This window comes from Nannospalax galili, unplaced genomic scaffold (assembly GCF_000622305.1).
Source record: "Nannospalax galili isolate Female #2095 unplaced genomic scaffold, S.galili_v1.0 scaffold962, whole genome shotgun sequence".
Classification (NCBI taxonomy): domain Eukaryota; kingdom Metazoa; phylum Chordata; class Mammalia; order Rodentia; family Spalacidae; genus Nannospalax; species Nannospalax galili.
In genome coordinates this window covers 1930119-1954072 of record NW_008348537.1, presented here as the reverse complement: position 1 = coordinate 1954072, position 23954 = coordinate 1930119, and the positions used below count along the sequence as shown (strand labels likewise).

The window sequence follows — 23954 nt, the reverse complement described above, 5'->3', positions numbered from 1 at the left end:
TGTTTCTGACAGAATTCATGCATCTCTCAACTCTCACCAGAGAAGCTTTCTTATACAGCAGATAGTGATTAACACAGAGACCCACAACTTGCCAAAATGCAGAGGATAAGAGGCTGAAGACTGCGTATCCTTGAATAGGACACCTATATTAGGCTTCTGCTTCTCAAGGCTCAGGGGTCATTGCAGGAGAGGGGGCAGGAAGATTTTAAGAGCCAAAGAGGTAGATGACCACAAGGAAACAGTTTTCCAAACAGCTGGGAAGTTACTCATATTAACTAATAGCAATGGCAACAGCAGCACAAGGCCCACATAAGCTCAAGCAGAGAAAATTCTAATATAGACGTGGGGAAATGGATAATACTTCCCTGAGGAAGCACTGGCAATTGATGACTGCTGGGAGGGGGAGAGTCAGTCTTGTGTAAGGCTGAGACTTTTGGTGGATTGATCAGGCTCCAGTGGACGAACATACAAGGAAGGGCAGTTGGGAACACAAATTTGACTCTATAGGGACACAAACTTGACTCTGTAAGTCATATATATTATATATACACATATATTATATATATATATATAAAGTTGGGAGGGAAGTAGTAAGGGGGTACAGATAGGGGAGGCATCTAAATATGATAAAAATATATGGAAAATGGAGTTTCATTTTAACATGCTTTTTCGATAACTATGGATAATCTTTTTGACATTTACATCAATGCTTAGCACGTGGTAGTTTATCACAGATTTATCAGTTGAAATGTATAATCTGAAATTCTATCAGTGAACTTTTTGCACCTGGTTACACTAAAATGCATTGGCTTATCTTGAACCTTTAATGAATCTTTTATGGTAGTTATGTTTTATACATTCTACCCCAGCCATTTAGAGAAAACACTGGCTTACTGAGTTATAGAAATAATATTGGTACATTTCATGATTTAATATTGACAAACCACATTTGTTATTGTTATGTATTTCATGAAAAGTCTAAATATGAGGAAGTTATCAAGTGCATAGTAGAAAAAGCAAATTTTCACAAATTTAGTTTTTCTTTGAATCTCAGATTTTATGATTGGCAGATAATACTGTCAGATATTTTCCTTGAAGTTACCTGTTTATTTAATTCATTTTATATAAAATATTTGTCACAACTCAAATTCTGAAAAAAACATTGTTTGCTGTGTAGTCATTTTTCAATAGGAAACAGGTTTTATGAAAAACCAATTGATCTCTCAGCTTACCTACACGTGTTTTTCCTTAAAATGCCATCTTACTGTTAACATTTTATTATGCATTAGAAGTCTTCATGAATGTTTGTATTTTTATCTAGATAACTGATTAAAAATCATTTGCTCAGTTTAATAACATCATTTTTCCCCTGCTTCATAGGTAACTCTTACCCCCTTTTTTTTGCATATAGGGTCTTTTGTATCCCAAGCTGGCCTCAAACTTGATATTTAGCCAAGGATGACCTTGAAACTCTAATCTTCCTGAGTGCCGGGATTACGGTTATGTGTTACCATGCCCAGTTTATATGGTGTTCGGGATCAAATCCAGGGCTTTATGCATGCTAGGCAAGCACTTTCCCCATTGAGCTAGATCCCCAGCCCCAAAGGTTAGATACTGCAGGGAAGTTGAGCCCCTCCCATTTTAAGTGGGATGTTGCAGAGATGAAGAACACAATGAATGCTAGTGTAATTGGTGCTGGTGCATGGATTCATCCTAACATGCCGCCAGCTTTATCTAGCATTACTTTTGTACCATCAGTACAAATGACTATGCAGTGAAAAGCGAATGCTGCTTAGCATTGTGAAGATAGGTTTTACCTTCTAGGTCCCCTAAGAGGTCTTAGAGATACTGGGCCACACTTGGAGAACTCTGCTTCTGTCACACTGCAATCACCCACACCCAACTCAGATAATCAGCTCTGTGGCTGTTTGTCTGGCAAAGCTTATTATGACAAGGGTAATCAATTGCAATTATATCACATGCAATTTGTGAAGAATAGATTTAATAAGGTTATTAAACCCATTAGTGTTTGAAAACTACTATCTTTTTTAAAACATGAAATTAGGTTAACACATCTTAGCTGCATATCCCTACTCTCCAATTTTCTGGTATTAATGCCCTCAGTGACTGGATTCGGAGTGATGCACTGCTTTTCCAAAATTGTTCTTTCATGTAATGTCTATTGGGTGGAGAGAATAGATAACCTTTGAACACTAAGATTCTAGGACATCTCTCATCAAAAATGTCCTTGAATAACATTATTATGTCTCTTATATAAATGGCTTTGTCTACATCTTTCTTGCTATAGTTCTAGTCCAATATAGTAGATTTAAGCCAGAGGTAGAGGGAACAACATTTGACCTAGAGAATTCTATCTGGTTTGATTCATTTATGTTGATCTGCCAATCTCATTTTTTTTGTTTGATTTATTTTGTGATAGGGTCTTTGTGCTGGATAGTTTTAGTGTCAACTTGACATACATGGGTTGAGGGAGCCTCAATTGGGGAATTTCCTCTATTGGATTGGCCTGTGGCCATGTCTGAAGGGCATCTTCCTGATGAGTGATGTGGGAGGGCCCAGTCCACTGTGGGTAGTGTCACCCCTGGGCAGGTGGGCCTGTGTTGTATAAGAAAGCAGGTTGAGCAGGGGCCAAGAGAGCAAGCCAGTAAGCAGCATTCCTCCATGGCCTGTGCTCCAGCTCCTGCTTCTGGGTTCCTTCCCTGATTCCTACCTTGGGCTCCCTGATGAACTGTGACCTGGGAGATGTAAGACAAATAAACCCTTTCCTCCCCAAGTTGGTATTGGTCAGAGTATTTTGTCACAGCAATGAAGAACAAACTAAGACAGTCTTACTATGGTTTCAAACTTGCCATCCTCCTGCCTCCAGCTACACAGTGCTGGAATTAGGGATGCATCACTATACCTGGCTTAATGACCTCATTCTCACCATGCTAGCTTGATATGATAACTTTGGTATCTGCATTTTATTTGTTTTTGCTTTTGTGACTTTTTAATGACTAACTTCAGATCCCCCCGCCCGTGTGTGTGTGTGTGTGTGTGTGTGTGTGTGTGTGTGTGTGCAGGCCAAAGTTCTACCTTGTTTTCTGAGTTAGGGTCTCTCATTGTGACCAGGAGCTCACCAATCGGGCTAGGCTGGCTTGCCAGTAAACTCCAGGGATCTGCCTGAAACTGTCTCCCCAGTACTGGGACTACAAACACACATCACTATACCTAGCCCTTAACATGGGTACTGGGATTGAATTCAGGTCATCATATTTGAGTGGCAGGTACTTTACCTTGAGGTATTGTCCTACCCTCCCTCTCCCACCTCCCCCACCTCTCTTTTGAAAAAAAAACAAAAACTCCGAAGTCAGTACTAACTTGATTTCCCCATGTCCTTTGACTCAGTATGTAGCATCTTCAGCAACAAGGTCTTACCATCAAATTCTGGAGGGTAATCAAGAGCAATAGCAATATCCAGTAATGTCTGGGGGGTCTACATGACACTTCTGGCCAACAACTCAGAAAAGAAAACCCACTTCTGGCACTGGACATTTATTTGCTAGCCTGTGGTATCTGATAAGGGCATTGTCCTCCCCATAGGGTAAACTCCATTTAAACCCTTTTTATAAATGTGTATATATATATATGTATGTGTGTGTGTGTGTGTGTGTGTGTGTGTATTTTAGGAAGCTCCTATAGTAGTAGTTTCCATATGACTTTTCTAAAGGCCTTTACTGTTAGTTATCCCTCTCCATACTCCCTCATCTACCCTGTTCTCCAATCTCACACCCCATTGCTGGCTAGCTTTCATAGTGATGGAAGGTGCTTTGCACACTAACAGAAGAGAAAAGTAATTACCAGCCTTACCCAGCTGTGAAACCTGTGGACCCTGTGACACAATAATAACTGATCTGGCAAGATATGCCCACTAGTGCAAAAGTGGCATGACTGTTGTAGGAATAACCAAACACTCTCCGATTGAATTTAAGACCTGCTTCACAAGATGGAGCCCATACCTGGCACTGTTATCATGGCCAAAAACCTATGGCTAGATGGGTCATGGGCCACAGGAGAGAACCTACTAAATTCTGCTAAATGGACATAGTACTAAACTGGCTCCTAATGACTTGTCATTATACTCATAAATTAATGCATCTCTCAGCTCTCATCAGAAAAGCATCTTTTTGCACCAGATGGTGATTAACACAGAGACCCACAACTGGTAAACGTGCAGAAAGAGATCATGAGTGTTAAGCCCTAAATGGGGTATCTATATCACACCACTCCCCTTAAGGCTCAGGGAGCATCACAGAAGAGGGGAGTGGAAAGACAGTAAGTACCAGAGGTGGCGGATGAAGACAACGAAGCAGTGTTTTTTCCAGGCACAACAGGACACTTGCACATATGAACCCTGAGTGGTTGTGACAACACGCACAAGACTTGCACAAGGTCAAGCCAGACAAAATCCCCACATGGAGCGGGAAGGTGGGTGTGAAGTCCCACTTCTAGTGAGGAACTGATAGCTGCTAGGAGAGGGAGAGAGGGAGAGTCAGATTTCTTTAAGGGTGTGATGTCAGGTACGTTGACCAGGCTCGAAGGGATGGACTCATACTTGAGAGCATTTGGGAAACACAAACTGGACTTGCCAGGCTTTAAAAAAAAAATAGAGGATATGAAGTGGGAAGGTAGGGAGATGGGTGGAACTGAAGGGGATGTAGGGTGAATACAATCAAAATACATTTCATGAAATTTTCAAAGACTCAATAAAAATACTATTTGTTTAAAAGCTCCAATGGCTGCACACTCCACCCCTGCATTGCCTCTGTCAGCTTTAAAGACCTGTCAATCATCTGGCCCTGGTCTGCAGTGCTCCACTGACTACCAGGCCAACCCTCAGAAAAAGGTGATTCAGGCAGGCATAAATTTTTAAATAAAGGTCTACTTTAGCCCATGAATTATGAGCAGATACAGTCCATCATGGTGTGAAGGTATGGTAGCAAGAGCAAGAGGTGGTGGGTCACACTGAGTATCCAGCTAGGAAGTAGAGTGGACAGGGGATGGGGTCTGGCTGTAAAATCTCCAGGTCTCCGCCTTGTGACCCATTTCCTTCAGCCAGGCTCAACCTTCTAAAGGTTTCATAGCCCTACAAAACAGTACCACAAACCAGGGACCAATCATTTAAACGTATGAGCCAATGATGGCCTTTTCACAGTCAAACAACGGGGACTAAATTTAATGAATACCGTTTAAAAGTGTTTAGATGATTTGTAATTATGGGTTTAATTCCACTTTTCATGAATAAATCTACAGAACTACAATTTAGTCAATCTCATAAATATTGGATTTTGTTCTCAAACTCCCCTCCCCCCTAAGTCTCAGGGAACATCAAAGAAGAAGGGTGGGCAGATGTAGGAGATTCAGGAGGGGAGCTGTGAAATGTTGTCTTCTGTACATGACATGGCGGTTGGACATACAAACTCACAGCATCTGCATTTACCTGCACGCATGGATGCGGAGGGACTCCGGAGGCCCCACCCTCAGCTGAAGAGCTACAGGCAGTTGATGGCTGTTATGGGAGGAAAGGTCACTTTTCCTTTGGGGTATGGCCACTGGTAAGCTGCCTTGCCCCAGTGGATGACCCCACACTCATGGGCATCATATGGGCATAATTACTTGGACTCAGTGGTTTATATAAAAAAGAAATGAATGCTTATAACTCACAAAATAAGCTACTAGTAGAAAGCATTTGCTGATTGTCATTCAATAAACAGTGAAACGGTATCAGGTGGTTACTTTTGTTAAGGATTTGAGTTTACCTTTCTGCCTGGGATTTGCTGTGGAGGAAGCATACACATAAAGAACACATAATGGTAATAACCATGATAGTAATCCTGATGGAAGGATATTTTTACTGAATGGCTAGCCAGCCAACCAATATCACACAACGCAGAGCTTACTGTTTGAGCCTGTTCTTGACTGCTCACTAAGCCTGCCTTGGCCAAACATGGTTCTGGCAATGTTTCAGATTCCAATTCATAAAATTATTCATGTCTTGTCTCAAACCACAGACTGGTTAATGGGTGAATGAAGGCATGTTTGGTGAGGAGAATGGGAGCGTCTTTCCAAGAACTGCCTCCAAAGCTGCTAAGTGACATAAAGCAGGGTCATGTCTCCCTAGAACCTTGGATGATGGAGAGAACTTCAGAGATCATGTGGCCCAGCTATCCCACCTTGGGTGGGCCATGCAGAATGAGCATCCTGTAACTATAAATACAGGCTTCCTTCAGCTCCACTGGGGGGGCACAGTCTGGAATTTCAGATATTGCTTTCAAATGATAGGCCCCACCCTCCTGGAGCACAAATGTTTTGTTGCTGTTTCTCATCCTAAAGGTAGTTTTTTGTTTTTTGTTTTTTTTTCCTGTTGTATGAATTGCATTTGAGAATGATCTGAACAAGGATACATTTTAATTAATTGATTGATTGATTAATTAATTAATTAATTAACTGGTCTTTTTGAGACAGGGTCTACCTGTAGACCCAGCCGGCCTGGCACTGGCTATGTAGATGAGGCTGGCCTTGATCTCACAGAGATCTGCCTGCCTCTGCCTCCCAAGTGCTGAGATTAAAGGTGCGTGCCACCACGCCCAGCAGAACAAGGATACTTTTTAATAAAGTCTTTTAGAATTCCTTCTCATTTTCACTTCTAATTCTTTCCGTTGTCAATCTGCCCACCCCATAACCATTGTTTTTTCTGTTTTCTCAATTCATTCCTGAATCACACTGGAGAGAAACAAATTATGTTGTTCTAAGATATTTTGCTTACTGAATTTCTGAAGTTCAAGAGTCAAGAGAACAGATTTACTTAATATTAACTCAAAGAAACTAAAAATGCATAAAATTGGGGGATCATGTTTCCTTTTGGGATATATCTGTAATTTATCTTTTTAAAAAATATTTTTCTTGGGGCTGGAGAGATGGCTCAGTGATTAAGAGCACTGATGGCTCTCGCAGAGGACCTGGGTTCAATTCCCAGCACCCACATCGTGGCTATGAACTGTCCTTAACACCAGTTCCAGGGGAATCTGACGCCCTCTTCTGACCTCCGCAGCTTTTCACAACACGGGTGCACTCACACACATGCAGGCACTACCCTCATACTCACAAAATAAAAATAATAAAAAATATTTCAGAAGAGGGTGTCAGATGCCCCCGGAACTGGAGTTACAGATGGTTGTTAGCTACCATATGGGTGCTGGGAACTGAATCTGGGTCCTATGCGAGAGCAGTCAGTGCTCTTAACTGCTGAGCCATCTCTCTAACCTGGATTCTAGTTTTCTTCACCTCCTGAAGAAGATGCTACATTCTGAGAGGGTGAGTCCTGTGACAAGAGCAGAAGGACAAGATGCAGCTTATCTTGTGAACTATGTACTTGTGCTTTCATGGGGTGTGTTTCCAGAAACATGGTTCATACTCAAGCCACGAGGCTGAAGCTGATTGCAGATGCCAGGAAGTGCTTTCTAGAGATGTAGCTGAGCAGAGAGCTCCATCAGCTTGATCCTACATTGAAAAGCATCTGAACTCAAGGGAAATGTGCTCTAAATGACTGTAGAAGCTGTGCGCATCTCCCACACATCAATATTTCTTTTGCTTTTTAGGATTTTTATGGTGCTAGGAATCAGACTCAGGGACTCACACATGCTAAGCAAATGAGCCAGCTCCATACTTTTATTTTCCTCATTTTACTGGAAAAGAACCTCTGTCATATGCTAATCTGTCATTGATATTTTATATACTTTCAATTTTTATTCTTTAAATAGAGAGTGGCCTAGCATAGATTATATGTGGCTATAGCTTACAGGACATTAATTGAGATGGTTTAAAAGATGGTGTAATTAATTGAGATGCGCTTACAGGACACGGCAGTTGTGAGGGGCATGTTGAATGGTGATACATAGAGAGTGTCAGCTGCCAGTGTTTCTCCTTAATGGAGGAATCCATTGCAACTGAGTCTGAACAGAGGATTTCCTTTTGAATATAAAGGCCAAAATGTAGAGAATAAGAGTCTACAGAATGTGGGTCCCTGGACAGGGCTTCCTCCACCCAGGGCACAGGATCCATTGTGGAAATGAGGGCAGAAAGAGTATAAGAGCCAGTGGAGGAGGTACATAACCATAAAGAAACAGAATCTTACAGGCTCCTGGGACCTTGCTCATGTGAACTTACAGCAATGGTGACAGCCTACACCAGACCCACGCAAACTCAGACAAAACCTAGCAGAGAACTGGGGAAATGGACAGAAGGCCCACAACTTTGGTGAGGCCACTCTGGGTGAGTGAGTTGATCTTTCAGGGAGTGATGCTAGATAGATTGAACAGGCTCCAGTGGATGAACTCACATGGAGAGACATCTGTGTTCACATCACTGGGTAGGCCTTAACATATATGACAAAATGCATGGAATTCTGTGGGTGGGCTATGGGAAGGTACAGATAGGAAGGGGGTGTTTCAATATGATTAAGATGTATGAAATACACAAAAATCAATAATATATATTTTTAAGAAAAGTAGTTAGGTAGTCTTCTTCATTCCAGATGAGTGACAGAGAACACAGGTGTAGTACAGAGAAACAGCTGGTAGAAAGAGCCGGAGGTCCCATCATGCATGGAGAGAAAAGTTTTAAGTAAAGAGAGCGACCAGCTGTGGTATATACCTCCCACCTCCTTAGAAGTATGACAGCTGAGGCAGTACTTGGAGTCAACACTGAGCAAGTTGCACAAGCAGACTGAGGCTTTTATGAATAGTAATACAGAGCGCAAGGTGCTATGTTAACAGATTGGTTCATAAAAGAAATCATTTCGCATAAGCCACACCCAGATGGCCACTTACAGTGTGAGGTGTTGCTATGGTTTGAACATGTCCTCTGCAAGTTTATGCCTAGAAAACTTAATTTCCAAATTTCTTTGTTAAAGGTACTTGGAAGTGAGGCTTTAGGGAGGTAACTACAGTTAGATGAGATCACAAGGGTAGCAACCCTTTGGTGGGATTAGAAGGATCTTATATGAAGAGGAAGAGACCAGAGCTAACAGGCTGCCTAGCTTTGGTCACCTGATTCCCTTGCCATGAGAGGATGCAGCGAGAAGACCTTCACCTACCACTGTACCTTGATCTGGGACTTCCTAGTTTCCTAAATGATGAGAAATAAGTTTCATATTTTAAAGATTAATTATAGTCTGTGGTATTCTGTTACAGCAGCAGAATGTGGTTTGAGAGAGCAGTTCTCTGTGTACCATTCATAGCCCTTATAAGCTGTTTGTGTGGAGACTCCCTTCCCCACCCTACCTCCTACTGCTGCACTTCTAAAGATCTGGCTATCCACTGGTTCTGCTGGGGGTGGAGGCTAGAAACTGCTGCAAGGCTGGAGAGCTAGAGGAATTTTACTGATGGGAGCCCGTCCTAGATCAGGACATAGCAAGGAAGGAAGGAGAGAAGCTAGCTCATCCCACTGACTTTCAACCAAACTAAAGACCTCTGAACAGAGTCAGCTTGGAGGCAGGGACCGAGTTTGGGTAGTTGGTGGGAAAATTAGATTTAGGAAGTGTATCACAACTACTGGTGTGTTTAAGTTGTATGTGGAAAGAGATAAGGAAACAGGTTTTCACCAGTTTTGCTGGGCATGGTGCGTGGATTCATTTTGCATTCTGAGTGGCTGGAGGAAAGACTTAAGCTACTCCATGCTAAACATCAGGCAACTTTATGAGGTCAAAAGATGGCTGAGATTTGTAGGGTTCCCCTGTAAACTTAAGCTTCCATTTGAAGAACACAAAACATTCATGATCAATTCTTTGTTGTTAACACAAACCTTCACAGTGAGAAACTTCCAGGTATTTTCATACACAGATAACTGGAGGGTTGTTTATCATTTTACTTTTCCACTGCCATGTACCCCAGGTGACAATGGAGCCACATTCCTGAACACGGAATTAGAGCAGCACACACATATTGGGAGTTGTGGGTTGGAGGCCTTTGCTCCCCAAATTGCTCCCACTGTTGGCACATCTACTTATTGTTGTCATTACTGCTTTGTCTCAGTTGACTTGATTGGTTGTAATTGACTGGAGGAAAGGACACATCTTATTCACCCTGAGAACTCCTATAGCATCTGTGTCTGATTGGTGATGAATATTTAAGTATTTGTAAAGCAAATGAGTAAAGATAATAAATAAATTATTCATCACATGCAATATCCTTTGTCAAACAAAAAATTACTCACTAAAATTATACATGGGAGTCTCTTGCATGTTTCTATTGTTTACAGCTTTGGGTAAATCAGGCCTGTACAAATTTTCCATCCCTATTGACTCCATGGCTTGATTTCTGGCACTTTCTGCTGTTGTTGCCTGGTCCTGAGAGAGCTGTCTATATCCTGCCATAGCTCTGCCCTCTCTTCTGTTTACACAAAGAAGTCTTTCATTTGCCATATTCCTTATGTTTATTGACATCTATAAATATTTAGGGATGTTGAGAGAGATGCTGTCTGTCTGGCTTTCTACCACCCAGAAATGTTAGCAAACCTATCATCTCAGTTGTCCTTGTTGGGTGTAAGTTCTGGGAAGCACACTTCAGGCCCTGAGTCAACACCCATCAGTAACTTGACTTACTTGGTGTGGCCCGTCTTTATAAATCCAAAGACTAAATAAAGCCAGGATGATTACAGGACCTCATGATTGACAATCAATTTTAGCCATAATTTTTATAATATTAGTTTCTGGGGGTAAAGATCAAGTAAAATTCCCTGTCCCTGGAATCACAAAAATTCAGTGATGTGTTTCAGTATTCTCCATCAGATGTAAACCGTGCCCATGGGAACACACCCTTTTCACTGCTGCATACCATGCCCTTCTGCAGTGGCAGGACTGCATCAGTGGCATGTTTTGCTCTATGTCATGCATGGCCTAGAAGCAACTCATAATGGTTCACCATCTGGAGGGCAAGCTCCATTTCCTGTTTTCTTTCCTTACACAGATACACTGAAGCAAGCGAGTGTACAAACATACCCACTAGTAGACTCCAGAAATCCAGTAACACCAGAGAGTTGGGGCCAGTTGAGCTCATCAGTGAGAGCTGTCGGCAAGTTGAAGAAGGAATTCTGAAGAAAAGAAATAATAAAGTAGCAATTATTAAATGGATAGTTGTTTTGTACTGGTAGTAAGAGTATCCATGGCCCAAGCCTATTCTCTGTCTCTCTGTCTCAGTCTCTCTCTCTCTCTCTCTCTCTCTCTCTCTCTCTCGGAGCCTTAGAGCCTTTGGCATTTAAAGCATATGGCTCATCTTTAGCCTTTATCAGAGAATTCATAATCACTGCCTTCTAATTACTGAAGCAGGAGGAACATGTAAAATCTCTTATGTTCCATCATAAAGGATGCTTCAATGGACAGGTAAACTTCCATTCCTAAATTTTATGAGATTCCTCCATCTTTCACTCTAGATAATCAGAAAGTCGATTGCCTGAAAAGTCATTGCCCTGAAAAACAATACTCGAGGTCAGGCAAGAATGCCCTTAGTGAGGTGGTACCCTGACCTTCTTGCAGGTCTGAGGCACTTCTGAAGTGTATAACCATAAAAATGCACCTGTCCTCAATATGGCCTCTAATTTTATGAGGTTTGCAGACCTTCTGTGGTGTGAACATGGTTTGTATCTTCCAAATCTCATATTGGAATTTAATTCCCACTATGAGTTATTCAGGGAAGGAAACCTAATTGGATTATGGTGTTTAGAAGTGGAGCCCTTAGGAAGTGATAAGGGCTAGATAAGATCACCAGGGTGGGGTTCCATGATTGAATTCTTGAAGCTTTATTAGGAGAGGGACACACACACACACACATACACACACACACACTCACCATGTGATGTCCTATACCACCTCAGAACTACTAGCAAGAGAACCATTCCACATGCAGCCCTTTCCCCTTGAATCTCTAGAATCAGAAGCTAAAACAAACCTCTTTATTTTAAAGCTTCCTAGTCTTTGGTATAGTGTTATCTGCAACAGAAAACAGGCTATGCCCCCTTGCAGTTACTGCAGTGTTCACAGCTCTTGACCTGGAGTATTGGCACAAATAAGGTTCATTAGAACATTTCCATGGCTGGTGTGAAGTCATAGGAGAAAACTGTGTTCAGCCGGCCATGTCTGCCTATTGTTCCTCTTAAATGGCCCCTGGTATAAATCCCTCCTGGGGTCTAGTTTCTAGAAAAAGCTTATTGACGTAGGTGTGCTTGAAACCCCTCTACTTTGTTTTCAAGATTAACTGTGTGATAACAGCCGCTCAAGCACAGCCATAATCCCATGTTGCTTTTCCCAGTCTGATTCCTGCTCCGAGGTGGTTTCCAGCATGGGAGAGAGATGTCTGGAAGTCGGAGGGCATGGTCAGGAAAGATGGCTTCCTAGGATATATATGCACTGACTATGAGTTATCTCTTTCAAAGGAATAGAAAGGAACTCTTTGAAGAGAGGCTTCCCAAAGATTTCGGAGGACCATGACATTCACAACTGGAACTTTGTCATCCCTTGTTGGTTTGCACCCACACGTTCTGCTCCAAACTCCTGTATTACTGTGACTCAGCTACTCTCAGTTTTGGTTTCTATTTCTCCTGCCACTATGGCACAAAACCTTCCTCTGACTGTTATGTATTCCCCCTGTGTCTTTCTGCTTACAGTGTATGTTTGCTGTAGGATTTGAAAATATTCAGCTCTGCTAGAGAAGACAAGAAAAACAAATAAATGGATAAAATTCATAAGCTGTATTAAGCAGAGATGTGGGTAAGCAAGTAGCTTGTGAGATGTAGGCAGAATTTATGAGCTGAGTTGAGACAGTCACTTGTAAAACATGTTAAGAGAAGGCATGCACCCTCTGCTTCCACTCGCTCATCTTTTTCTTTGTGAAGAAGTGACTCAAACTTGGAAACTGGTTCTGATGTGGCTACTTTTCCTTTTATGGGAAAGAGTGAGGCAAGATCTCTGCTGGCCCAGGGAGGCCTGTCTAATACTTTGTCTTGAACATAATAGTGGAGACTGGGAATTCTGAAGAGTGCCAGCAAGGCAGGAAAAAGGCTTTGCTTCAGGAATCAGGAGGTATGTTTTCTATGTCAAACTTTATAAGCACAGAAAGACTCTGTGATTTGAATATAACACTTTTGGACATGGGTTCCAGACTCCATGCAGCCTCTGTTTTGTCTGGTGAGTACATGCTGAGGGGAAATGGCAGTTAATAATGCCTTTGGAACTGGGGTCTCCACACCCCCAAGAATTCCCTCAGCTCATTTTCTCTGGAGAACTCTGTCTAGGTCTCAATTATCTGGGCAGTTCTTGAAATCCTTGCTAGCACCAAATGCCCCAGTTTGCTTTGGCGTCCTCAGCATTTAAGCCGCAGTGGACAGTAGCTGGTGCTGAACTGCAGCTGGCACCTGGGTGAGTTTGCATTCCACGGCTATAGTCCTGGAAGGCCTGGGCAGACCACATGCATAAATTTATTCTGGTGATTTGACTAACTTCAGAATAATTCAGAGCTGTGTTTTCCTGATTGAATGTTTTAGACTTCACTTACAGTGTTTAGGTAAACATATCAGGGAAGATACAGTTTTAGCAGTACCTCAGTTTTGGTAATTCTGATGGCTGTAGGGATATTATCTGATTCAACAGGACTTTTGGGAGATCAGAAGCTACAGGGAGGAATGGACTGACCAGTTGAAGATCATATACTCTGCACAACGTCGTGCTTATGTTGAACCATCCCGTTCTAAGAGGATTATCCCAGCCTTCAGAGGAGTGTAGTGTATCCCTAGACAACAGGAAAGAGTTGAGAAGCCCAAATGGCAGCTTCGACAGATTTTTCCTCCTCAGTAAACTTGGTAGACAGAAAAAAAATAAGTCATTAATAACAAATGCTTGATAGACTCAAGCAGAAGGAGAATGTTTAAGTCATATTAAATGCTAAAAGCTACATTCATGCAACATTATACCCAAGACATTTCCAACATGGCAGGAAAAATGCAAATGAAGGTTTTCCTCATCAGCTCCTGCTTATTCCTTTCAAACATTCATGCTCACAGAATTTGTCTCAAATGTATCTTAAATGTACATACATGGAAAAACTGTATTTACCAAGAAAAATTTCCAAGTTTAAAGAAACTGAGCAACTCAACAAGGGTTAGGTCAACTTTTATATTGCTTCCAAATTTCCTCTGAGTCTTAGTAATGTCATAACTATATTTTATGTCATAATTGGCACATGTATGCTAGTTTATGAAATTAAAAAAATAGTTTAGAAAATTATTGATTTTTATTTTATTTGTATGAGTGTTTTGCTTGCATGTATGTAAGTGTACCATGCATGTGCAATGCCCATGGAGGCCAAAAGAGGGTGTTGGATCCCATGGAACTGTAGTTACACGGCAAACAGTTGTTAGGTGTCAAGTGAGTGCTGGGAATTGAATCTGGGTCCTCTGGAAGAGCAGTAAGTGCTCGTAAGCACTGAACCATCTCACCAGCCCCTCATGACTATTTCTTTTAGAAAAAAATTTTTTAATTTATTCTTTGACAATTTCATATACACACACAATGATCTTCATCATATTCAACCCAAATTTCCCTTGGTTTGTGACTAATTTAAGCCACAACCCTAGCGAGCTGATGCTTGGTTCCCTTAAGTGAGGAAAAGGACTAGGCCCCCAATTGCATGCCATCTGGTTGTACCAGGCTAATACAGGCAAAGGGAAGCTCCCCAGTGGCTTTTGTCTCACTGATTGCTTCTCTCCACCCAGCCATGTTGTGAGCAATTTGCACAGTGTATTCCCTTTTCTAATATGCCTAACTGGGTTGGACCTAAACCAATTATTTTCAAACAGTACAAAGTCATTTGAAGGAGTCTGCAGGTAACTGCTATTGGAAAAAGACATGAAAAATATCAGTTAAATAAGTCATTTTTATTTATTTTCCAGGAATGGAACACTCAAGAATACAAAGGGGAATTGTTGCTTTAACAGAAAGAAATAGCTCGAGTTGGTGTTTTAATAACATGGTTAGAGCCTCAAGGCTGGGACCACAGATCCCTGGGGTCCACTGGCTTGGGATTCCTTCATGGTCCTGCAGGTGGTGCATACGAGCTTCTCCTCTTGTTACAAGCTTTTCAGTCCCAGTGAGCCACCACACTTCTCCTGCCTGTTCAGGTTCCCCATGCACTTCATTATCCCAGCGTCTTTTTCTTACACTAGCATCAAATTATCAAACTTTAAGAGCCCTCCTTGGTGCATCGACCATACGGAAACAGAATAGTACAAGCTCCTGGGAACCTGCTCGTAAGATTCTATGGCAATGGTGTCAGCATATACAAGTCCCATGCAAACTTGGGCAGACAAAAACCCAGCATAGAATTGGGGAAATGAACAGCATACACCAATCTCAGCTGAAGAAATACTGGCAACTGATTACTGCTGGGTGAGGAAGAACTGATCTTCCTAAAACAAGGGACTCTAGATAGGCTGACTAGACTCAGCAGATGGACTAGCACTGGGGAACGTCTGGGGACACTGACTTAGCACAGTGGGTCTTAACATGGATGACAGAATATACGGGTCCCAGTGCGGGAGGCTATGGGAGGATGTGGTGGGAACAGGGGCATAAAGATGATTAAGATTGTTTGAGATATTCTGTATGAAATACACAAAAATTCAATAAAAACAGATTTAAAAAACCCTCCTTGATTCTCAAATGAACTTCCCAGGCCTGGTTCCATTTTTTTAGGCTTTGCTACATGAACATGCTCTACAAACGAACGGCACCCATCAGTGCACATACTGTTTCCTAGGCAACTTTTGCATTTTTAGACAGAGTGGGAAAAGAAACTAATATTGAATAGTACTTATGTGCCAGGCATTATGGCATAAAATTCACACAAATTGTTTAAGTTAACAACTGAACTCTGTGAAGCAAGGATTTACCTCCCTGTTTCCCTTCTTCCCTTCCTGAGCTCTTCAAGAACTTTTCCAGCTAGGCCTGGTAGTGCATGCCTGTGACCCCAGGCGTGAGGATTGACAGCCTGGGCTACACTGAGCCTGTCTTAAACAAAAAGAAAAGAAAAGGCCTTCTGGAAAATATCACCATTTATCAGATGCTTAATATTATCTTCTGAAAAGGAGCACACAATTCACTTCCACCAAATAGCAGCAAGTCAAATGTTCAGTTACTAACTCAATGAAAGGTGTGGAAAGGGCCCCTTTTTATTGTGGTACCTCTGGTTGCTGGTATGGTTCATGGAGGATTTTATATTTTTTGTTGCCAGAAAAGTCCTTAGGTCATGTGGTTTAGGTCCCATGAAGGTTCTGCAAAACTCAGAGGGAGTTTGGGTGACATGCCTTCAGAGCTGGTAAGTATTTGTGCTAGATTTGAACCTGGTTTGGTGGAACTAGAAATGGGAAATTTTGGAGAAGGGAGGATCCTCACCATCCTCAGCCTTAGCACCCACTTCTATATATCTAGCCCATGCTTTTCCTACAAGCTGACAAATACCACGAAATCAAAATTGGCAAAGTTGGGAATGCTAGCTGTTGAAAACAAGACTCTTTGGTTGCCTGTGTAGGGAACGGTCTGTCACTCTCTGAACTCTTTCAGGGCTAGGAAGCACTGTGCACAATGCATACACTGCCTTTCAATGTAACTAGCACCTGAAATTCTTGGAGAATAGGGAGAGAATCTATCATTTGACTCTTTCCTCCATAATCTCAGGGTAGATTAGGCACCACAGTTCCCATAAACTAACATTTTGATGTTTACAACTTTCAGAAAGTGATTTAAACATGTGGTTTGTTTCATAAACTTTATAACCCTACATTCATGAGACTGAGGGAAGATTCCTGCAGCCTTATATTTCACTGCTTATACATGTATGGAGGGAGGGAGGGAAGGAGGAAGAGGAGAAGGAGGAAAAGGAGAGAGCGAGAGGAAGAGAGAGAGAGAGAGAGAGAGAGAGAGAGAGAGAGAGAGAGAGAGAGAGAGAGAGTCACACCAGAGTTCCTACTTCATGGAGATCCTAGGATAAGGGACACAGACAATGAACAGTTCCATCTGTTAAGGTATTTCTTTATCCCTCTGGGCTACAACTTTATTACTGATAAAAGTGAAATAACAATGTTCCCTACTCATTGGTTGAAAGGCTTAGAAAAGATATCCAGACAAAGTTTACACTGCAAATGCTCGATGAAAATTGAATGTTAATGCATTAATAGGGAAGGCAGTTCACAGAAGGGACACCTCTGTCACATGTGGAGCTTGCGGACAGAATCTTGAAGCCATATATCTCATGTGAGTGCTAGGTGCCCCTCTCAAAATCCACACTTTCAACTCATACCTAATGCTGATTGTGTTAAGAAAGGGAGGCTTTGGGAAATGATTAATTCATCAGGGCTATGCTACCATGAATGAAATTAGTGCCATTATAAGAAAGAATGCCTCAATCTCCTTTCTCCCCTTTCACCATGCAAGGACACACTTAAAAAGAACTGTCTTTGAAACAGAGAGTAGCACGCCACCAGACACTAACTAGATTTTTTTTGTGTGTTGATCAGGGACTTCTCAGTGCCCGTAATTGTGGATATTAAGTTGACATTGTTCATGAATTATCCAGGGTAACATTTTGTTCTACTGGTTAGAACAGAAAAAGATGGCAAAAGTCCTAGAAAGCTGGAAAGAGCCAGCAAAGAGGGAGGAGGGAAATTAGTTCAAACACTGATAACACCAGATGCAAAACCCCAAAACTAAATTCACTGTACTTTGTCCAAAGAAGACCCTCAAACACTGAGCTGTCTACAGCTGCTCAAGAAACAGCCCTCAGAGTTAGCAGCTTAAAACAGATAAGCAGACCAGAAGCAACGTTGCTTTGCATCTATTATGATGCCCCTTGAAACTTCAACTGGAGCATCTTCACTCTGACCCCATGACTTACGATGACAGTGAAGATATGATCAAATTAAGAACTCTAGCAAAGTATTATCAGAAATCATGAAGACAGGATGGCAGGCAACATTCGGTCCTTCAATATTTTGCCTGAATATATATTTTTATTTTTGACCATGTCAAATCCTCTTAGTTCCTGCCCTTTCCCTTTTCTATTATTATTTAAGCTCTAGCCCTATGATTGATTTATTCAATTAATGAGTGAAGGATGCATTTATCTAACTTTCATATCAAGTGAGAACACTGTGCAGTTGGACTCAACCAAAGTTATTCCTTCCATTATTTTAGTTGTTCATCATAATTTGCCTCTTTTGATGCTTTTGATTTTGTAAAAGTTTGGTCATTCCTAAAGCAGCTAGGCTTCCATGTCTGGAGTTACAGAATCCCCCAGGAGATAATATCTAGAATTTGATGCCAGATGGAATTCAAGTTACCAGTCAAGTTACAGAAGTAAGAGTGGAGAGAGCTTACTTGGACCACCTGATAACCATTCCCACCCAGGTTGTGTTCTCCCTCCCCACTATCTTGATCATAAGCAAGTCTCATTTCTGTCTTTCCTTATTTTATATAGTAAAAGGCACCATAGAGCATTGCTGCATGCTCTTTGAGAGCCTTGGTCATGCCTTAGCCTCTGTCCAGAGCCCTGCTCTCAAGTTCCTCCTCCTCTTTTCAGCCATATGTGCCAGAATCTTGTGGGAACTTCTTTTAAAAATTTTTATTTAGCCTAAGCTGGGTGTGGTAGCTCATGGCTTTAATCCCAGCACTGCGAAGGCAGAGGCAGGTGGATCTCTGTGAGTTCAAGGCCAGCCTGGTCTATATAGTGAGTTCCAGGCCAGCTGGGGCTACAAGGAGACCCTGTCTCAAAAAGACAAAAAAAAAATATTTATTCTTTGAGAGTTTCATACATATACACAATTTATCTTGATCGTATCCATTCCAAACTCCCCTCGCCCTTCCTGGGTGCCGCCAACACGCCCCTCCCCCCCTTTTTTGGTCTTTTTGAGACAGGGTCTCCCTATAGCCCCAAGCTGGCCTGGAACTCACTATGTAGACCAGGCTGGCCTTGAACTCAAAGAGATCCGCCTGCCTCTGCCTCCTGAGTTCTGGGATTAAAGGCCTGCGACACCCGGCCTCCCCTCCCACTTTTATGTCTTTTCCTCTTTCTTTTAAGTAACTCATGGAGTTCAATTAGTGCTGCTTGCACACAAACCTACTTGTGGCCCTATCCTTGAAAGAAAATGACTGTCCCTCCTCTAGCAGCAATCAATTGTTAATATCTCCACAGCAAGGGGTGGAGCCTCACGAGCCTGCCCCCCACCCACACTGGGATTATTGATTGACTCGATCTTGTGCAGGCCTTGTGCAGGTAAGCATAGCTGCAGTGAGTTCATGTACAACAGCTATGTCATGTCCAGAGGACAGCGTTTCACAGCACTCTTCCCCTGTCCTCCAGCTCTTGTATCCTTCCCATCACCTCTTCCGTAATGTCCCCTAAGCCTTGTGGGGGTTGATATAGATACCCCGTTAGGCTGATCACTCAAAAATTTATTTTTAGAACTTTGACCATTTTAGGTCATTTACTGCTGCACTGGAAAAAGACGCTTCTCTGCCCCCAAGGTTGAGGGCAGCACTAATATATGGGTATAAACACAAATATTTGAAGGCAGTTTGACAACATGTCTGTTTGGGAAAACAACACGTAGCAGGTTCTCCCCAACACCCCCCAAGACCTAAGACGTGCTGAGCCATGGGGTTTTGACCAGGTTTACAGTATCAAGTATGAATTTTCTTCTGTGGAACAGGCTTCAAATCCAATCATAAAGTGGTTGGTGACTCCCATAAAAGTTATACTACTATTGTACCAGTGGGCCTCTTTTGCCTGGCAGGTAGCATGCAGGGTCCACTTATGACTTTTCCCCCTAGTGGTCTGCATAGCACCGTTAGGCAGTATGAAAACTAGCCAGCAGGGAGAAAACTTCCAGGTCAGTTCTAGCTTGATTTCTCTATGTCCTGCACTCAAAAGTGTGTGGTGTCTGCAGCGATAGGTTCTTAACATTTAGTTATGGTAGGCAACCAAAAGCCATGACAATGGTCTATGTTGTTTGGTGGGCCTCCCTGACCAACAACTAGAACTGAGATTTTTCACTTACTAACCTATGTCTCCTGTTGAAGCATTATTCACCCATGCAGGGTACCTCCATTCAAATTCCTCTTTTTAAAGTTATGTTTTTAAATTAACTTACAATGCAATGGGTTTCCACAAAGATTTTTCATAGATTCTTAGTTTTGGTGAACCCGCCACTCACCCCCTTGTCTCCCCTATGCCCATACTTCTTGTGGGAGCTTCTTCAGAGAACAGATCCTAGTTGGGCAGGCTTATGATAGAGCCCAAAATCTTTTAGGTATTCTGAATGACTATGAGCCTGGCCATGTTTGATAAATGCTGGTCTGTAGGCTGCTGTCTTCATTCAATGTCATCTTCCATAAGGCATTGCTCCTTCCTCCAGTACCTCCTCTATCCCATCAACCATTTGCAGTCCCTTGTGCCTATCTGGCTACCCTCATACTACTAGACCTTGTCATCAGCTCTTCCTTCTGGTCCAGTGTCTCTATTGGTCAGTTCAGAGTTCCTCTCAGAGACCTCCCTTGACTGCCCACACATCCCTGTTAGGTATTCTCTTCCATGTCACCACTCTACCTTGTGTGTGCTTAGCCAATTGTACCAAACATACTTGTAGTATGGCAAAGTTGGTTCAACCTTTCTGGGAAAGACCAGATAATAAACATTTTAGGCTTCTGTGATGGATACCTTTAGTGTCAACTTGACACACCTGGGTTGAGGGAGCCTCAATTGGGGAATTTCCTCCATAGGACTGGCCTGTGGCCATGTCTGTGGGGCATCTTCTTGATTGTTGAGTGATGTGGGAGGGCCCAGCCCACTGTGGGTAGTGCCATCCCTGGGCAGGTGGGCCTGTGTTGCATAAGAAAGCAGGTTGAGCAGGGGCCAGGGAGCAAGCCAGTAAACAGAGTTCCTCCATGGCCTGTGCTCCAGCTTCTGCCTCCAGGTTTCTGCCCTGAGTTCCTACCTTGGGCTCCCTGATGAACTGTGACCCAAAAGATGTAAGATAAAATAAACCCTTTCTTCCCCAAGTTGATATTGGTCAAAGTATTTTGTCACAGCAATGGAGAAACAGACTAGAACAGCTTCTAAGACCATTTGGTCTGTGTTGTGACTACTCTGGTTGTAATGTAAATGTGGCCCTAGACAGTATGTAAGTGAATGAGCACAGCTATGTGCAAATCAAAACTTATAAAAACTGGTGGATGGTAGCACTGGGTCCAAGGTTCTCAACCTATGCTCTAGCCCCTGACAGACTCAATTTGCATTACCTTGAACCAGTCAGCCATCTAAGAAACCATCTGAGTAATATCAAGCAAATATTGATATGTGTTTACCAGATACTGTATTTAGCATTATCTCACTTGCGCATTTGTTATGGTCTGGATTTTGTTCAACTCTCAATTGCTTTATTTATAAAACATATGTGATAACAGGGGTCTTTCAGTCCTGTTTTAGTCCATTCAGCTGCAGTAACAAAACACCTTAGACTGGGTGCTTTATAAATAACAGAAATTCATTGCTTATTATTCTGAAGGGAGGCTCAGAAGTCCACGATCAAGGCAGCCCATGTCGTGTCTGTTGAGGGTTCACTCTCTTTTTCACAAACGAGTCCTTGTTGCTGTGTCCTACTTGGTGAAATGTGGGAATGACTTTTATAAATAGACATAATTTAGACTAATTACTTTTAATTAACCCCAGAAAAACCATGTGCTCTTGTGTCTTGTAACACTTGGGCACCTGATCTCGTTTCCCTGGAAACCTCAATTTGGTACTGTCTTATTTTGTTTCTCCATTGCTATGACAAAATACTCTGACCACTACCAACTTGGGGAGGAAAGGGTTTATTTAGCTTACTTATCCCAGGTCACAGTTCATCTGGGAGCCCAAGGTAGAAACTCAGGGCAGGAACCTGGAGACAGGAGCTGGAGCACAGGCCTTGGAGGAATGCTGCTTACTGGCTTGTTCCCCTGGCCCCTGCTCAGCCTGCTTTCTTATACAACACAGGCACACCTGCCCAGGGGTGGCACCACCCACAGTGGGCTGGGCCCTCCCATATCGCTCATCCACAGGTCAGTCCAATAGAGGAAATTCCCCAATTGAGGCTCCCTCAACCCAGGTGTGTCAAGTTGATACTAAAGCTATCCAGCACAGGTACTCTACCCAAAAAGATAATGAATGAATAAATTTGGGTATGCTTGTCACATATCAAAGTGATGAAAGCAAGTGCACCCATTTCCATTGCACACAGTGGAGACTGGGAAGGACAATTGACCTTGGGTGAATGAGATAGTCTAGAACTGGGCATGAAAAGGCCAAGTGGTCTGTTAAGATAAGGGTGAAGCCAAACTTGTACTTCCCCAACTGAAACTGGAGAAACCATTTTGAATAAAATCATGGGTTGGGGCCTGACTCGAGGACACAGTTCCAGAAATAGAGTTCCAGGGACAGTTCCAGCAGCACAGTTTTGGAGGTAGATGGTTCCAAGACATAATCTGGTTGAGGGAATGAATGTCCTTTGAGTTTGTGTCCATTCTTAAAAAAAACTAATTTTAAGAGCTAGGCTTTTTGTTCAGGTCATTGTAATGCTGGCATAGTAATGCAGCAGTGAAAGGGCGTGGGAGCTTCCTACAACTCCTGGTGAGGTCACCAATCCCCTTCATGATGGTAGAGCCTCAAATTTTTTTGTTGTTGCTGTCATTTTTGTTTTCTAAGCTAAGGCCTTGCTATGTAGTTGAGGCTGGCCTTGAATTCCTGGCTCAACCTCTGGCGTGCTGGGATTACATGTGCCAACTACTCCTGGTTCAAGTCTTGATGGGTTAGAGACTTCCCAAAGCACCCTTTATCTCTAATAAAGCCAGCATTGGGTATTAGGTTCCAAAAACAAACTGCAGAGGGGACACCAAAATCTAGACCATAGCAAATCTCAAATGAGATAATGTTGAATATAATATCGGGTGTTAGGTAAACAACATAGTAATGTTTGCTTTATATTATTATAGTTGCAAGTTTGTTTATCTTCCCAACTAGACTTTAACCACCTTGAAACTGTATTTTTCACTTCTAGAGCCCCAGTTTATTCCTCCTCATCTATTTCCCTATCTTCAACAATGGCATGACAGGGTATGGCTTCTTAGCCAGGGGCGTTACTCAGTTTTTTTGTAGTCTGGTGAGGACATGTGACTAGGCTCTATGCAATGGCAAGGGTGGAGGCCAGAGAATGCTTGTGTGTGATTTCACTTTGTGTCACAAGGAGGTGACAGGACCAGAGGCAGCTACTATAGATCCAAGGGTGGGAGCTGCATGTTGAGAATGATCTAACTTTTCTTTAGCCCTGAACTGCCTTATAAGAATGGAAATGCACTTTCATCTTAAACCATTTAATTTATGGAGTCTTTTTATGGTAGCTGAGCCTGTACTGTACTTGATTATTAACTTGCCTTTTAAAGGCTGACTCATCTACTCACTAAAAAAAAATTAATTACATTTTAATTAATTAACTAATTAATTAATTAATTAATTAATTAATTAATGTGTGTGTTTGGGGGCTTGCAAGAGGAGGTCAGAGGACAACCTGAGGGAATTAGTTCTCTCCCTCCACTGTGTGGGTCCTGCAGTTTGAACTCAGGTCTCCAGTCTTGGTGGCAAGCGCCTTTACCTGCTGAGCCATCCCTTCAGCCTTTCATCCAGTCATTCTTGATGTCTCTCCCAAATGCTACCAGCATGAGATATGATCTCTATGCTACTTCCTGATCTAGCTTTTATCTATCAGCCTTTAAATGTTTGACTTGACGCTGCCCTTAATTTCTGCTTCTGGAATCCTTGGCC

At 42.3% G+C, this 23954-nt stretch overlaps 1 protein-coding gene across 1 annotated transcript in view; it reads right to left on the bottom strand.

Moving 5' to 3' along the window:
• The window catches only part of Aoah (acyloxyacyl hydrolase), a 255067-nt gene that overhangs the window by 100699 nt on the left and 130414 nt on the right, over window positions 1-23954 (bottom strand). Inside the window, exon 12 of the mRNA XM_008845432.3 lies at window positions 11057-11148. Within this exon, the coding sequence (XP_008843654.1) occupies window positions 11057-11148 (92 nt within the window). The remainder of the gene's footprint in view (window positions 1-11056; window positions 11149-23954) is intronic.